Raw genomic sequence first — 17,601 nt, 5'->3', positions numbered from 1 at the left:
AAGAAAGGAAAGAAAAAAAAGAAAGCATCTCACCCTGTAGCACTGACTGGCCTCGAACTCACAAATATCTCCTGTTTCTACCACCCAATTGCAGTGATTAAAGGCAAAACCCACCAATCCAGGTTTACCCCACCCTGATATATTTGTTGTATGTTCGTGTATGCCCATGGGTGTAAGTCTGTGTACACATGTGTGTGTTTGGGACTATATGGAAGCCAGAGGCACTTCAGGTGTCTTCCTCAACCACTTCCCCATCTTTTTGGGGGAGTCGGGGGGGTTCAAGACAGGGTTTCCCTGAGTAGCACTGGCTGCCCTGGACTTTGTACACCAGGCTGGCCTTGAACTCACAGAGATCCACTTGCCTCTGCTCCCAGAGTTCTGGGATTATAGGCGTGAGCCACCGTACCCAGCTCCCTCATTTTATTTTTGGATGCAGGATCTCTCACTAAATCTGGAACTCATCTATTTGACTGGCCACCCAACCCCAAGGATCTTCCTGCCTCTGCCACCTGGGGCTTGGGACAACATGTGGGAGCCATTGTATTCAGTTTTGGTCATTGGTGATGGTGGTTGGTTGGTTTTTTGGTTTTTCGAGACAGTTTCTCTGTGTAGCCCTCACTGTCCAGGAACTCATGCTGTTGAGCAGGCTGACCCGGAACTCACAGAGCTCTGCTTGCCTCTGCCTCTTGAGTGCTGGGCTTCCGCCCATCTGCGCCCCCCTCCCCATCCAAGATGTCACCACACCAACCATCCATTAAAGAGGACCTGGGCTTAAACTCCTTCCAGAACTGCCCTGTCCCAACACCAGCGGGGCCTTCTGGCCTGGCACTCCCAGCCGTGCCCATCAGGACCAGCCCAAGACCTTTGCACCTGGAAGAAACAGAGCCCTGGTTTCCATGTGCCTCTGGGACTGTTTATTTGAATCTTCTGGGCTCTGGGGGAAGAGGTCTGAATGCTTGTAATTTGAGACGTGTGTGGAGGGTTACCAGGAAAACAAAAAAACCTAGAGCCAACTCAATAAACGCTTGCACCTTTATTTTGTTTAATTAGATTTTCAGTGTGTGTGTGAATGTATGAATGTGTATATGTGTGTGTGAGTATATGTGTGAGTGTGTATGAAAGTATGTGTGTGAGAGTGTATGGGTGTATGTATGAGTGTGTATGACAGTATGTGTGTGTGAGTGTGTCAGTATGTGTGTGAGTGTGCGTGCATGTGAGAGTATGTGTGTGAGTATGAGAGTGTGTGTGTGAGTGTGTGTATATATGCGTTATATGAAAATATGTATGTGTGTGTCAGTATGTGTGAGTGTGTGTGTGTGTATATGTATGAGCCTGTGTGGATGTAAGTGAGAGTATTGTGTGAGTATGTATATGTGAGTGAGAGAGAGGGGGGGAGAGAGAGAGACAGAGACAGAGTGTGTGTGTGTGTGTGTGTGTGTGTGTGCGCGAGCGCAAGCATGTGGAGATCAGAGAACAACTTTGGGAAATGGGCTTTTTTCATCTTTGGACAAACTCAGGCTATCAAGTTTGGCAACAAGGACTTTTGTTGTTGTTGTTGTTGTTGTTTTTTGAGACAGGGCTTCTCTGTGTAGCCTTGGCTGTCCTGGACTAGTTTTGTAGACCAGGCTGGCCTTGAACTCACAGAGATCCACTTGCCTCTGCCTCGGGAGTGCTGGGATTAGAGGCCTGTGCCACCACAGCCCAGCTGGCAACAAGGATTTTTATCCTCCCCAAGCTTATCTAGCTGGATGAGTCTTAGGTTCTTAGCTAATTGCAGAGCCCCCGGGCCCTCACAATGCAACAACATCCTCTTCCTGAGCCCCGCCAGGACAGGTTGCAAAAACAAGAGAAAATGCTAAGTCAATGACTTCCCTGACTGCCCAACCCTGTTCTAAGTGGTGGGAGCGCCATACAATAAAACTGACAAAAATGCTTGCCGGTCTTGGAACATTCTGAATGTCCCAGTAGTGGTAACAGACCGGAGCAGAGACAAAGAAACAGAAAATAAATGAGAAACGAAGCGTGGCCTCTCACAAAGCTCACCAATCTTGAGTTTAAGGGCACCCTAGGCTACATAGTGAAGTCCTATGAGGTGGGGGAAGAAGGAGGAGGAAAAAGGAAGAAAACAGAAGGCAGGGAGAAAAGAAGGAAGAAGAGGGTGCTGGAGAGATGGCTCAGTGTTTAAGAGAGCACTGGCTGCTCTACCAGAGGACCCAGGTTCAATTCCCAGCACCCACATGGCAGCTCACAACTATCTGTAACTCCAGTTCCAGGGGATCAGAAACCCTCACGAAGACATACATGCAGACAAAATACCATGGCACGTGAAATTAAAATTTAAATAATTTTTTTTTTTTAAAGAAGGAGGAAGAGAGGGAAACAGAAAGGAAAGAAAGTACCCTTTGGATGGTGTCAAATATGAAAGAAAACACAGATATAAAAGAGGACTGGGCATTGTGGGTAAGAAGCTAAGATGGTTTTGTTGCTTTCTTTTGTTTCTGTTTGAGGACAGGGTTCCAAGCCACCCACGCTGACCTCCAGTTCAGCTGGGGTGGATCTTGCTGTGGTGAATATAAGCAGACATACCGTCTCTGAGGATTTATTCCGTGCCAAGGAAAGCCCAAGGCTTTGTGTATGCTGGCCAAGCACTCTACCCACTAAGCTGTATCCCAAACCCCTGAAACTACAAAAGGCTTGTGGGGAGGGGGGCGCTAGCCATCTGGGCAGCTGCAGGAGTGCCTCACAAAAAAAAGAACCCCAATCACAGGTCCTTGGAGTGACTATGTAGGAACAAAACCCAAAAAAGCTATACCCTAGCAGAGGTGAAGGGAGGCATCAGAGCTTATGCTGTCCCACGGTGACAACAGTTCTTGTTGTGAAGCAGGGGAAGCAGGGTTCAGAAGCAAAAGAAATTGGTGGTTTGGGCTTTTTCTACTCCCTCTTCCCCCCCCCCCCCCCCCCCGCCCCAGGATAGAGTGTTTCTCTGTAGTGCTAGCTGTCTGTCCTAGACTTGCTTTGTAGACCAGGCTGGCCTCGAACTTATAGCCACACAGCTGCCTCTGTCTCCTGAGTGATGGGATTAAAGAAGTGTGCCATCATGCCTGGATTTTTTTTTTTTAATTGTAGTTTTTGTTTGTTTGTTTGAGCCATGTAGCCAAGATGGTCTCAAACACTTTCCTCTCTCCACTTTTCCAGGCGAGGAGATTACAGGCATGACACACTGCATAGGGCTTTTGTATGTGTGTTGTGTTTTATTTTGAGACACAATTTCACTGTAGAGCCCACTCTGGCCTTGAATTCACAGCCACCTTCTTGCCTCAGCCTCAGGCATGAGCCAACACACCTGGCCTTATAGTTTTTTCTTTTCTTTTCTCATCTGTATCAAATCTCTTTCTGACTTTACTCACTCTGTCTCCCACCACCACTCCCGAAAGAAGAGAAAACACGGTTCCATGCAAAGAACTTCAAAGGGAAAGGCAGCTTCGGGGTGGGACAGCAAACGAGTTAAGCCACATAGGCCTGCCACCAGTCCGGGTCACATGAGGGGGCTGGACAAGAATTTGAACTCGGGCTGGGCGTGGTGGCGCACGACTTTAATCCAAGCACTCGGGAAGCAGAGGCAGGTGGATTGCTGTGAGTTCGAGGCCAGCCTGGTTTATAGAGTGAGTCCAGGACAGCCAAGGGTACACAGAGAAACCCTGTCTCAAAAAAAAGAGGAAAAAAAAGAAAAGAAAAGAAAAACCAAAAACAAACAAGCCAAAGAACAAAACAAAAAAATAAAATAAAATAAAAAGAATTTGAACTCAACACCTGTCCCTGGGGTGGGTGGTGGGCTTTTCAGATGGGCAGTATATCTGTATATAGACAACACCACCAGCCTGCATCGGGCTTGCCTCAAAGCTGGAGGGACCCGGAGCAGGTGATAACAATTCCTTCCACCTACAGTGACAAACAGCCTCGGCCTCGCCCACACCTGGGTCCTCCCAGTCCCGGCTGTCCAGAGGAATTAGCCGCGCCCCCATCCTACGCCACCCGCGCTGGAGAGGACGGAGGTTGGGGGCAAGAGAGCCAAGCAGTTTACAATTGGTGATTTGAACTTCAAATCCCCGAAGCGCCCCTCCCACTTTGTACGTCTCCAGAGAATTCGTTAAGGAGCTAGGGGAGGTTGAGAAGGGAGGGATCTCAGAGGATCCCGCCCTCCCTCGGCCCCCACCAGCATTCGGATTCTGGCTAGGTCTGTCCTCTCAGGGTGAAGGGGTTGGAGGAGGACGGACCGGACTGGACGGGACACACGTCACTATCCCTTGGGCCGGGAGAGCGAGCTCCACCCTCCTCCTCTGGGCATCAAGCTAAATCCAACCCACCCCCATTCTAGAGCCAACCCAATCTCAGAAGCCAGCCTCCAAAGCTACAAGCAGGTGCAAGGGCAGCCTCCGTGCGAGCCCCAGCAGAGGAGCCGTTAGCGCGTTCCTTCCTTTGCCATTCACCCGTCGGACTCGGCGACAGTCGTCCGTCCATCTTCTCAGGGCAGTTGGTTCTCAGGTCACCGGCCGCGATCCCTCGTCTCCCAACTCCCGGAGCTGCCAGGCCGAGCCGGTTTAAGTCCAGCAACCATGTCCATGGGCCTGGAGATCACCGGCACGTCGCTGGCCGGGCTGGGCTGCCTGTGCACTATCGTGTGCTGCGCCCTTCCCATGTGGCGCGTTTCTGCATTCATCGGCAGCAGCATCATCACAGCGCAGATCACCTGGGAGGGCCTGTGGATGAACTGTGTGGTGCAGAGCACCGGCCAGATGCAATGCAAGGTGTACGACTCGCTGCTGGCCCTGCCGCAGGACCTGCAGGCCGCCCGAGCCCTCCTCGTGGTGTCCATCCTGCTGGCCGTCTTCGGGCTCCTCGTGGCGCTCGTGGGCGCCCAGTGTACCAACTGCGTACAAGACGAGACGGCCAAGGCCAAGATCACTATCGTGGCGGGAGTGCTTTTCTTGTTGGCGGCTCTGCTCACCTTAGTGCCGGTGTCCTGGTCGGCTAACACCATCATCAGGGATTTCTATAACCCGCTGGTCCCCGAAGCCCAGAAGCGGGAGATGGGAGCTGGGCTGTACGTGGGCTGGGCTGCCTCCGCGCTGCAGCTACTAGGGGGCGCCTTGCTGTGCTGCTCCTGCCCACCGCGCGAGAAGTACGCTGCCACCAAGATCCTCTATTCTGCGCCCCGATCCACCGGGCCTGGCACCGCTACCGGCACCGCCTATGACCGCAAGGACTACGTCTGAGGGGCCGGTTGCATTCAGACAGCACCATCACCACTACCAGCAATCGAAGCACCCCACAAGTCCAGCGTGCTGCCTCGCGTCGGAGACCACCCCACCTTCCAGATGGTTACAGACGCCCCGCAGTCGGCTTGCTAGACTGGAAGAGGACAGACAGCCTGGCGTCCCCCGCCCCCCACTCCCTTCTCTGGCTGCCACCTGACTAACCGGGCCTAGGAACCGTCCAAGCCGTCTGGACAAAGAAACCTCGCCCTTCCCAAGTACAGGGCTTGGGTGGCCATCGCAGCTACTCGCCAGCCCCGCAGCCGGAAGGCTCACAGTGGGCAGAGACAGGCAACCATAAAACGGGCCGTTTCATGTTTTTCAATAAAAAAAACCTTTCGTTTTTGCAGTTGCTGGAGCCTCCTTATCCTGACCGCCCCACAGGCTACCACATTCCCTATTGGGCACCTGCTGGGGAGTGTTCCTAGGATAGCCCTCACCGTGGGCAGTGAGCCTCAAACAGCATACAGGTTCAGTAAGGAGAAAGTGTTGGGTACACAGTGAGTTTGGAGCTCAGTGGGTGGGAAACACTTGGGAGGTATTCCGGGACGGAACTCCAGAGAGCCTATAAGGAGATAGCCAGGCTTATCTAGCAATCCGGCCAGAGGGCTTCCGAGGGACGTGGCTGGAGAAGGCAAGGGGAAGACGACAGGGACTCTTTTCCGGAAATGTCCTATTCGGTTTGCGCTTGGAGCTTGGATTCAGAGACTTGCTCTGGGCATTTTTGGGTGGCTGATGTTCAGGTTAAAGAACTACATTCTGTACCGGGATTTCGTAGTTGGAGACGTCAAACAAAAAGACCTATTGTTTGGATCAAATGTCTCTCTCTCACCAAAAGGACGTCTGAGCGACGGGGGTGTGGTTCACTGGTAGAGCACTTGAGCGGCTTGGGTTCCCTTTCACAGCAGGGGAGGGGGCACGGCTAAAAGGAACGATTAAGGACCTCTTCTGACCCGGAGGGGGAGAGGTGAAGGGGAAAAGGTACGCCACCGCCACCGTCTTCCCGGTGCCCTCAAGGGAGGAAGGGAACTAGTTTTACCGAAGCCGAGAAGCGAGGCACTTGCTCTTGGAATAAAGGAAAAGGAGCTGACGCAGGGCCCTCGATGGGAAAACAGGTTCCCAGGTTCTTATGTTTTAAAAGGGTGGGAGCGCTTGGAAAGAGCACACAGAAATATTACGCGTTCTCTCCACCGCGTATCAATTTCTTTTCTCTCTTTCTTTTCTTTTCTTTCTTTCTTTCTTTTTTTTTTTTTTGTGTGTGTGTGTGTTGTTTTTGTATGTTTGTTTGTTTTTGTTTTGTTCGTTTGAGACAGATTCTCTCTACATAGAGAGCCTGGCTATCCTGGCACTCAGGATGAAGACCAGGCTGACTACAACGCCTGGCTCACATATCAGTTTCAAAGCCAGCCTGGGTTTGTGCATGACTTGTCTAAAGAAAGCCAAAATGGGTGTGTTGGAGCATGTCTTTAATCCCAGCACTCTGAGGCAGGAGGATCCCTGTGAGTTCGAGGCCAGTGTGGTCTATAGAATTCCAGACTAGCCCGGGCTGCGTAAGGAGACTCTGTCTCAAACAAACAAACAAACAAACAAAATGCAAAAAAAAAAAAAAAAAAAAAAAAAAGTGAAAGAAACTTGAGGAACACAGTCAAAAACGCTAAAGGGACCCCATCTAGGGTGAGACAGTGATGTCCAGGAGTGAGTGGATGAGTGATGAGTTAAGGAAGCCAGACTATTTTTTAAATTTTATTTATTTATTTATTTTGTTTTTCGAGACAGGGTTTCTCTGTGTAGCCTTGGCCATTCTGGACTCACTTTGTAGACCAGGCTGGCCTCGAACTCACATCAATCCGCCTGCCTCTGCCTCCCGAGTGCTGGGATTAAAGGCGTGCGCCACCACGCCCGGCTTTATTTTATTTTTTATTTTTTGGTTTTTCAAGACAGGATTTCTCTATGTAGCTCTGGCTGTCCTGGAACTCGCTCTGTAGACCAGGTTGGCCTCGAAATCACAAAGATTCACCTGCCTCTGCCTCCCAAGTGCTGGGATTAAAGGCATGTACCACCATTCCCGGCCCAGGAAGGCCAGATTATTATTATTATTATTTTTTTTTTTTTTTTAAGGAAGCCAGATTCTTAAAACTCCAGAGCCACTAGGGTGTTAGAGTGAGGGGGAGAAGACAGCTTCAACTTGAGCCAGGAGGTGGTGGCGCACACCTTTAACCTCAGAGCAGGCAGAGGTAGGCAGATCTTTGAGTTCAAGGATAGCCTGGTCTACAAGAGGGAGTTCCAGGACATCCAAGATTCCACAGAGAAACTCTTGTCCGGAAAAGACAAAATAAGATAAAACAAAATAGCCTAAACTTTCGGCCTTAGGTTATTGGTAATGGAACAGGTACAAATAGCAGCTCAGGTTCCTGGTGGGGCCTGAGGAGGTTCGCTGAGGACTGTAAGAGTTGATCAGGCTAAGACTGTCCAGGTAAGACGATCCAGGAAACAGGAAGAAGAATGAATGTACCAGAGACATTGTAAACCCAGGAGTCATTAACATACAGATGGCAGCCGAAACCAGAGAATGAAGAGCTCAGCCTAGAAACCAAAAGGAAAAAAAAAGAAAAAGTTTAAGGAACTAGGGATGAACAGCAGTGTTTGCACACGGAAAGGGCCAGGGAAGATGAGGGCTGGGGAAGAGACTGGGTTTTGGACAGCAAGATGCCTGTGAGTGGCCTTTGCAAGAATGTTGAATGCTGGGGACAGAGGTGGAGGGGAAAGTGAGTGGGAGGCTGGGCACTTTGACAATGAGTGCAAGTGACGTGCCTTAAGAAAGGACTTCTGGGGCCGGGTGTGGTGGTGCATGCCTTTAATCCCAGCACTTGGGAGGCAGAGGCTGGTGGATCGCTGTGAGTTCGAGGCCAGCCTGGTCTACAAATTGAGTCTAGGACAGCCAAGGCTAACCAGAAAGACCCTGTCTCCAAAAAAAAAAAAAAAGAAAAAAAAAGAAAAGAAAGAAAGGACGGACTTCTGGGCTAGAGAGATGGCTCAGTGGTTAAGAGCGCTGCCTGCTTCTCCAGAGGTCCTGAGTTCAATTCCCAGCAACCATGTGGTGGCTCACGACCATCTGTAATGTGATCTGATGCCCTCTTCGGCAGATAAAGCACTCATATACAATAAATAAATTAATTAATTAAAAAAAAATTTTTTTTAAAAAGGACTCCTGGAGAGGCTGGAGAAGGCTGCTGAGCTATGGTGACTTGGGAGGGAAAGAGAGTCACAGCAACATTGGATCAAACGAACTTGATATTGGGTTTGGTTTGAGACAAGGTAGCCTGGGGCTCACCTGCTGCTCATTCTTACCTCAGCATCTGGTATTAGAGGCAGGTTCCAGTGTGCCCAGTGCCAAAAGATTGCCTAAAGCCCCTCCTCCTCCCTAAGGAATGCCAGCATGCTGACATCAGGGTGACCTAAGGAAGAGGAAACGGGGGTTGCTATTAATAGTGTTTAGTTCATTCCTCATAAGGTCCTAGGAGAGGAGTGTGCTAATGACCAACCGTGAGCATCATCCCCTAGGAAACTAGTCTTCTATCCCGGAGGGGAGGAAGGCCAGGGAAGAGCAAGGGGCGGATGAGAAGAGCTTCGGAGAGAGGAGTGTTGGGACCAAGTGTGTGCCCTGACTGTAATCTCATCTCAGAGGTGGCTGAAGCAGGATGATCATGAGTTCAAAGCCAGCCTGGACTACACAGTGAGTTGGAGGGCAGCCGAGGCTATACGAGGCTCTGTCTCAAAAAAAAAGAAAAGAAAGAAAGAAAGCAGGTGATGCAGGGTGTGGTGGCCCACGTCTTTAATCCCAGCACGGGAGGCAGAGGCAGGTGGATTGCTGTGAGTTCGAGGCCAGCCTGGTCTACAAAGCGAGTCCAGGACAGCCAAAGCTACACAGAGAAACCTTGTCTCAGGGAGAAAAGAAAGAAAGAAAGAAAGAAAGAAAGATCAACAGAATAGTCAGATGGTGGTGGTGCATGCCTTTAACCCCAGCACTCAGGAGGGAGAGGCAAGCTGATCTCTCAGCTGGAGGCCAGCCTGGTCTAAGTAGTTAGCAGAGCTCATTGTTAGAGGGACTGGGGCTGGGGTTTAGCAGGAGAACACTTGCCTAGCATGACTGAAGCCTTTGGTTCAGTTCCTAACGAGAGAAAGAGAGAGAGAATCAGTCTAACGACACACATCTTGATAGGCAGAGGCAGCAGAAGGATCTTCACAAGTTCTAGACCAGCCTATTCTACAAAGGGACGACCATTCTCAAATTAAAGGGGGGACAAGAAGCACCTTTAATCCTAGGACTCTAGAGAAAGAGGCAGGTGAATCTTAGTGAGTTTAAGGCCTGTCTACTTCTGCAGAGTGAGTTCCAGGCCTGTCTAGGCTACTTAGTGAGACCCTGTCTCAAAACCAACAAAGAAAACACAACAAAAGAGTACCAGGTACCATGCTGGGTTTAGTGGGGATTAATTAATTTGCATCTTTGTTATGCATGTTTTAGTACATCTAGCCACCCAGGAGCTTAGAGATACAAATCTGGTGACTGCCTTTGGGAAAAAAAATCACTGAGTTTCTTTAGAATACCCAGTTCCAAGCCCTGCAGTCAAATTGTTGCCTTGGGCCACCCCGGTCTTGCCACACCAGTTTGAGCTCTTCCTGCTGCAGGGACCCAAAAGCAAAGGCTTCATCAGACTCAATTGCAGTGTTTACTGTGGCTCTCAAGGTCTTCAGTAAGCTTTAAACAGCCGCCTTTTTTTTTTTTTTCCTCCATGCCCTGCCAGCAATCCAGGAAAGGTCACCCAAGCCAACATGCTTGGGTTTTGCCAAGCTGGTAAAGAAGCAAGCCAGAAATGAGGCTCCTGATGCTGGCTGAGAGACCTCTGCAGAACCTGTGTACCTTTAGCTCAGATCTGTAAAACAGATGATGTTGTCCCACTGTCCCAGCTGTACGTTATTTGTTTGCTTGCTTTTTCTTTTCTTTTTTTTTTTTTTGGTGGGTTTTTTGTTGTTGTTGTTGTTGTTTTGTTTTGTTTTGTTTGTTTTTCAAGACAGGGTTTCTCTCTGTAACAGTCCTGGCTGTCCTGGCCTCACTTTTGTAGGCCAGGCTGGCCTCGAACCCATAGCAATCTGCCTGCCTCTGCCTCCCCAGTGCTGGGATTAAAGGCGTGTGCCACCATGCCCGGCTGTTTGCTTTTGTCTTTGGCAGATCTCTGTGAGTTCCAGGCCAGTCTGGTCTACAGACTGAGTTCCACAACAGCCAGGGGTACACAGAGAAATCCTGTCAAAAATTATATGCATATTTTGCCTGCATGTATGTAGGTGCACCACCGCATGCCTAGTGCTCTTAGAGTCCAGAAGAACACTGTGTCTCCTGGAAATAGTGGTGAGCTACCATGTGAGTGTTGCAAAAGGGACCTGGGTCTTGGCAAGAGCAGCAAGTGCTCTTAATTGCTCAGCAGTTAAGCCCTTTTGTTTGTTTGTTCTTGCTCTGTTCAGTTTTTCGAGATAGGGTTTCTCTGTGTAGCCTTGGCAGTCCTGGACTCACTTTGTAGACCAGGCTGGCCTCAAACTCACAGGGATCTGCCTGCTTCTGCCTCCCAAGTGCTGGGATTAAAAGTGTATGCCACCACACCTGGGGGGTATGTTGGAATGTGTACAGATGCCAGCAAAGGCCATACGAGGGTGTCACATCCCTTGAGGCTAAAGTTACAAGTAGTTGTGAGATACCCAGTGAGGTTACAGCAATGAACTCAGACCCCCTGCAAGAGCAGTACAGGCTGTTAACTGCTGAGTCCTGTCCCCAGCCTCATGGAGGGGTTTTTAATCACAGCAAAAGTGATGCTGGAAGGCCCTGAGCTTCATGAAGTGATGATGATGAGAAGGTGCTTCCCACCCTCCCCTAACCTCAGTTTCCCCACAAATCCAACAAAGTAGACCAGATATCATTCCTTCTAGTATAACTTCCCCATTATTTGTCAATTATGAGCCCCTCACCATTTCACCTTCTTGTTTTGAAGTGCCAGGATCCACAATAGGGCCTTGCACATCCAATGGGGGATTCTAGGCAGGTGTTCTACCACTGAGCCACACCCCAGCCCCTCACTGGGGGATTCTAGGGAGATGTTTTACCACTGAGCCACACCTCCAGCCCCTCACTGGGGGATTCTAGGCAGGTGCTCTACCACTGAGCCACACCCCAGCCCCTCACTGGGGGATTCTAGGCAGGTGCTCTACCACTGAGCCACACCTCCAGCCCCTCACTGGGGTATTCTAGGGAGATGTTGTACCACTGAGCCACACCTCCAGCCCCTCACTGGGGGATTCTAGGCAGGTGCTCTACCACTGAGCCACACCCCAGGCCCTCAGTGGGGGATTCTAGGCAGGTGCTCTACCACTGAGCCACACCTCCAGCCCCTTGCTGGGGAATTCTATGCAAAAGCTCTACCACTGAACCAAGTCCCTAAACATTCACTGGGGATTCTAGGCAACTCAAATCATATTTCTTTTTTTTTAAATATATTATTTATTTATTTATTATGTATACAGTGCTCTGCCTGCATGTACACCTTCAGGGCAGACAAGGGCATCAGGTCACATTATAGATGGTTGTGAGCCACCATGTGGTTGCTGGGAATTGAACTCAGGACCTCTGGAGGAGCAGTCGGTGCCCTTAACCTCTGAGCCATCTCTCCAGCCTCAAATCATATTTCTTTAATGATTTCCTCATGACCACCATGGCTATTGTCTTCCAAGGCCTTTTGTTTGTTTTTCTTTCTTTCTTTCTTTCTTTCTTTCTTTCTTTCTTTTTTTTTTTTTTTTCGAGACAGGGTTTTTCTGTGTAGCCTTGGCCATCCTGGACTCACTTTGTAGACCAGTCTGGCCTTGAACTCACATCGATCCGCCTGCCTCTGCCTCCCGAGTGCTGGGATTAAAGGTGTGCGCCACCACGCCCGGCTGTTTGTTTGCTTTTCAAAACAGGGTTTCTCTGTGTAACCTTGGCTGCCCTGGACTCGCTTTGTAGACCAGGCTGGCCTCGAACTCATAGAGATCCATCTGCCTCTGCCTCCGGAATGCTGGGATTAAAGGCTTATATCACCACACCTGGCTCCTGGACTCTCTTTGTAGACCAGGCTGGCCTGGAACTCACAGAGATCAACCTGCCTCTGACTCCCTGAGTGCTGGGATCACAGGTGTGCGCCACCGTGCCCAGCTGGTCCCAAGTCTTTAGAACAAATGCTGGTGAATTAAGGAAGTAGTGACTGCCTGAAACCCAGAGGGTCATAGCAGTCAGAGGACAACTTAGCAAGACAGTTCTCTCCTTTCACCATGTGGGTCCTTGGAATCAAACTCAGGTCCTCAGGCTTGGCAGCAAGCACTTTTATTATCCAGATATCTATCTATCTATCTATCTATCTATCTATCTATCTATCTATCTATCCATCCAGATATCTATCTATCCAGATATCTAGATATATTTATTTTTATGTATATGATGAGTTTGCCTACACATATGCCTGTACACCACATGAGTACCTAGTGCCATCAGAAGGTCAGAAGTCCCCGTTGAACTGGAGTTGCATACAGATGGTTGTGAGCTGCCATCTAGGTACTGGGAATCGAACTCAAGTCCTCTGGGAGAGCAGCCAGTGCTCTTGTTTTGTTTTTGTTTTTTTCGAGACAAGGTTTCTCTGTGTAGCAGCCCTGGCTGTCCTGGACTCACTTTGTAGACCAGGCTGTCCTCAGACTCAGAGAGATCCACCTGCCTCTGCCTCCCAAGTGCTGGGATTAAAGATGTGTGCGACCACACCTGGCCATAGCCAATGCTCTTAACCACTGATCCATCTCCTGTTAGTTTTTGTACTAAGCCATCTTAAAAGTCCTCATAAATAAGATCTTTTTTTTTCGAGACAGGGTCTCTCTGTGTAGCCTTGGCTGGCCTCGAACTCACAGAGATTCACCTGCTGGGATTAAAGGCGTACGCCACCACACCTGGCCATTTTGGGTTTTGAAGACAGGCTTTCTCTGTTCTGGAACTCGCTCTGTAGACCAGGCTGGCTTCAACTCAGAGATCCACCTGCCTCTGCCTCTCGAGTGCTGGGATTAAAAGCACCTGAGAGGCAGAGGTAGGCAGATTGCTGTGAGTTTGAGGCCAGTCTGGTTTACAAAGCGAGTCCAGGACAGCCAAGATAACATAGGGAAAAACCTTGTCTCGAAAAACCAAAACAAAAAAACACAAAACACAAAATGATGATGATGATGATGATGTCACCATTCAGTGGTATAGCAGGCTGGTTTATAATTCCCCAGTGAGGGACCAGGATTGGGGCTCAGCAGCTAGAGTGTTTACCTGGCATGCTTGAGCCCCAAATTCAATCCCCAGTCCTGCAAAACCTAATGATATAAAAATGAAGGTCATCCTTGTCCTTAGCAGGCACTTAGTAAATATTTGTCCAGCAAAGGAACAGTGGCTTGTTGATTTAAAAGAAGTCAGCGAATGGGACAATATGTGCTTAGGGCATTGCAGCATTTACAAATGACTGTCACCAGACTTAGATGGGTAGTGACATTTTCTGTAATTCTTTGTGCGGTGACCCTTGATGCTTCATCTTGCAGAGACAGCTACAAACAGTATAACTTCAGACCTCCCAAGTGGACCTAAAATCCAACAAAGTTGAGAGGACTCAACAACATTATTCCAACGCTCCTAGCACATAGGAAACAGAGGCAGGAGGAGCCCTGAAAGTACAAGGCTAGCCTGATGTGTCATCCATCTACCATTCTCTCTCTCTCTCTCTCTCTCTCTCCATACACACACACACACACACACACACACACACACACACACACACACAATCTTATCTGTCATCTATTTACCTATCTATACATATACACACGTATGTATGTATGTATGCGTATATGTATCACTATATATAGTGAGTCTCAGGCTAGCCAGGGTTGTGTAGCAAGACACTGTCTCCAAAAACTAAAAACAAAACAACACAACAAAAAATAGCAGTTAGGCATGGTGCTGCAAGCCATAACCCCAGCACTTAGGAAGCAGAACAAGAGGATCTGGGGTTTAAGGTCATCCTTGGCTACATAGTAAGTTCGAAGGCAGCTTAGGCTCCGTGAGATCTCATCTCAAAACCCAACAGCAGAAGACAGGTGCGATGTCTCAGTGGCTAAGGGCATTTACCATACAAGCCTGAACACACACACACACACACACACACACACACACACACACACACACACACACACGTACCCACTCACGAAGGCAGGGCAGGGGGAGAAACATTAATAAAAACTTTTTTATTAAATAAACCCTTTCCAGCCGGGCGTGGTGGCGCACGCCTTTAATCCCAGCACTCGGGAGGCAGAGGCAGGCGGATCGCTGTGAGTTCGAGGCCAGCCTGGTCTACAAAGGGAGTCCAGGATGGCCAAGGCTACACAGAGAAACCCTGCCTCGAAAAAACCAAAAAAAAAAAAAAAAAAAAAAAAAAAAAAAAAAAAAAAAAAAACCCTTTCCTTCTTTTTTTTTAAAAATAAGATTAATCTATTTATTTATTATGTATACAGTGTTCTGCCTGCATGTACACCTGTAGGCCAGATTAGGACATCAGATCACATTATAGATGGTTGTGAGCCACCATGTGGTTGCTGGGAATTGAACTCAGGACCTCTGGAAGAACAGTCAGTGCTCTTAACCTTTGAGCCATCTCTCCAGCCCCCCCAATAATAAAAACTTAAAAAACAGCATCAGAAAGGAAAAGGGGGGCGGGGGAGAGGCTAGTTTGGGAGCAGCTAAGGGTTGGGAAAGTTTAACAAATCTCAGAGGTCCCTTGAGTTTTCTCTGTCTGTCTGTCTTTCCCCAAAGGGCTTCAGCTTTGGAAACACAAGGCCAATTTTCTGCTCCTGTAACAGCCACATGTGCTCTGAGGCCATGAGCACAGACTCAATGGGGGGGGGGGGGTACAGTTGAATGTGGGAAGGAGCAAAAGAGATCAACAGGGTAATGTGTTCTGGGTTTGGGACAGATGGTGCGGATTTCTGCAGAGAAGTGACTCCAGATGGGGGGGGGGGGTGCGGGGGGGCGGGTGACACGACAGGACAACCAGAGCCATCGAGAAATAAAAACCAACAGAGCTAGGAAGGAGTAGGCTGGAGAAGGAGACTTAGGGAGGAAATGGCTGTAATGGCCTCTGTGTGCGTGTGTCTGTGCATGTGTATCTGTGTGCATGTGTCTGTGTGATTGTGTCTGTGGATGTGTGTGCATCTCTGTATATGAGACTGAGGATCTGTAAATGCTGTGTGTGTGGAGGCCAGAGGTCACCTTATGTTTAGTTTTTAGTTTTTTAGTTTTTTTGGGTTTTCCAGTCAGGGTTTCTCTGTGTATCCTTGGCTATCCTGGACTTGTGTGGAGGCCAGAGGTCACCTTATGTTTAGCTTCTTGGTGTTTTTGTTTTGTTTTGTTTTTGTTTTTGTTTTTGTTTTCTGAGACAGAGTTTCTCTGTGTATCCTTGGCTGTCGCTGGCCTCGAACTCACAGCGATCCACCTGCCTCTGCCTCCAGAGTACTGGGATTAAAGGCATGTGCCACCATGCACGGCCTTATTTTTAGTTTTTAATTTCTCTCTCTCTCTCTCTCTCTCTCTCTCCCCCCGTGTGTGTGTGCACGTGCACGCGCTTATGTGTGTGTGTGTGTGTGTGTGTGTGTGTGTGTGTGTGTGCGTGCAAGGAATCCAGGGAGTGTCAGATCCCCCGGAGCTGGAGTTACAGGCCACTGTGAGACACTTGTTAGAGGTGCTGTGCTGGGAGACAAACTTAGGTCCTCTAGAAAAGCAACATGTACCCTGAGTCACATTTTTGTTGTTGTTGTTTGTTTGTTTTTTGAGCCAGGGTTTCAGCCTGGCAGTGGTGGCACAGGCCTTTAATCCCAGCACTCGAGAGGCAGAGATAGGTGGATTGCTGTAAGTTCAAGGCCAGCCTGGTCTACAAAGCGAGTCCAGGACAGCCAAGGCTAACACAGAGAGGCCCTGTCTTGGAAAAAAAAAAAAGTTCCAGATCACATACCTGTAATCCCAGCATTAGAGAGGTTGAGGATCCAGAGTCTAAAACCATCCTAGGCTGCATATTGAGTTCAACATCAACCTTGGCTATTTGAGAGCCTGTCTTTTTTTGTTGTTTGTTTTTTGTTTTTTGTTTTTCGAGACAGGTTTTCTCTGTGTAGCTCTGGCTGTCCTGGAACTTGTTCTGTATGTTGACTAGGCTGCCCTCAAATTCAGAGATCTGCCTGACTTTGCTTCCCGAGTGCTGGGGATTACGTCTTAAACAAAAAGAGTCTGAGGTCAGAGGGGAGTTAAACATGTTTTATAGAGGGAGGAGGAAGGTATAAACTATTAAGGGCCAAGGGCTGAAATGTTACTGATTAATCTGATGCGTTGGGGGTTGTCAAGTAGAATCATCTTGGTGACACACCTCTGTAAATACGTTCCCAGAGAGATTTAACCCAGTTGGCCATATCCACCCTGAACATGGGTGTTAGTATCCCAAGGGCTCAGATGCTGGACTGAATCAGTGGAGGAAGCAAGCAGTACCCATTACTCTTTGCTTCCTGTGTTTTCAGCATGAGCAGCTCCTGGAGCCCGGTCTTTCCTCTCAAGATGGGCTCCATGCCCTCAAACCATGCATCCAAACACACTGTACCTGCCTAAGGCGCATATGGAGACCCCCATCTCAAAAGCTAGTAAGGGTTGGATGTTCTGCCTGAGAGAGATAGTTACATGGCGTTCTGACTTCTAGAACATTCTCTTCCACTGTAGCCCCATTCACCTAGTTCACACCGCCTCAGCCTCCGGGGCTTTTACTCAACAGTCTCTTTCGATGTAGCTTAGGTGATCCAGGGTCAGGGCCAGATTTCTTGGGTTTGTTGTTGTTCTTGTTGTTGTTTTGGGGGTTTGTTTTTGTTTTTTTCAAGACAGGGTTTCTCTGTGTGACTTTGGCTGTCCTGGACTCACTTTGTAGACCAGGCTGGCCTCAAACTCACATCTATCTGCCTGGCTCTGCCTCCTGAGTGCTGGCAGCTTTCTTGTTTTTGAAGTTCTGTTTTAAAAAAATTTTTTTATTGTGAGTCTAGCCTTTAAGGGCTGAGCCATCTCTCCAGCCCTAAATATGTGTGTGTGTGTGTGTGTGTGTGTGTGTAGATGTATTAGCATCTGTTTCATCTAAGCTGATCTGGGCTCCTTCTTACATCCCAGATCTCTGCATAT

General features: G+C 48.8%; 1 protein-coding gene across 1 annotated transcript; it reads left to right on the top strand.

The window, feature by feature from the left end:
* The first annotated feature begins 4,459 nt into the window (after window positions 1–4,459).
* Window positions 4,460–5,431, top strand: Cldn3 (claudin 3). The gene has a single exon (XM_051161347.1). The coding sequence runs from the start codon at window positions 4,614–4,616 to the stop codon at window positions 5,271–5,273; it is 660 nt and encodes a 219-aa protein (XP_051017304.1). The 5' UTR covers window positions 4,460–4,613; the 3' UTR covers window positions 5,274–5,431.
* The last annotated feature ends 12,170 nt before the right edge of the window (window positions 5,432–17,601 follow it).

This window comes from Acomys russatus, chromosome 19 (assembly GCF_903995435.1).
Source record: "Acomys russatus chromosome 19, mAcoRus1.1, whole genome shotgun sequence".
Classification (NCBI taxonomy): Eukaryota; Metazoa; Chordata; class Mammalia; order Rodentia; family Muridae; genus Acomys; species Acomys russatus.
The sequence above is the reverse complement of the archived record's forward strand: the minus strand, read 5'-3'. Positions and strand labels throughout refer to the sequence as shown.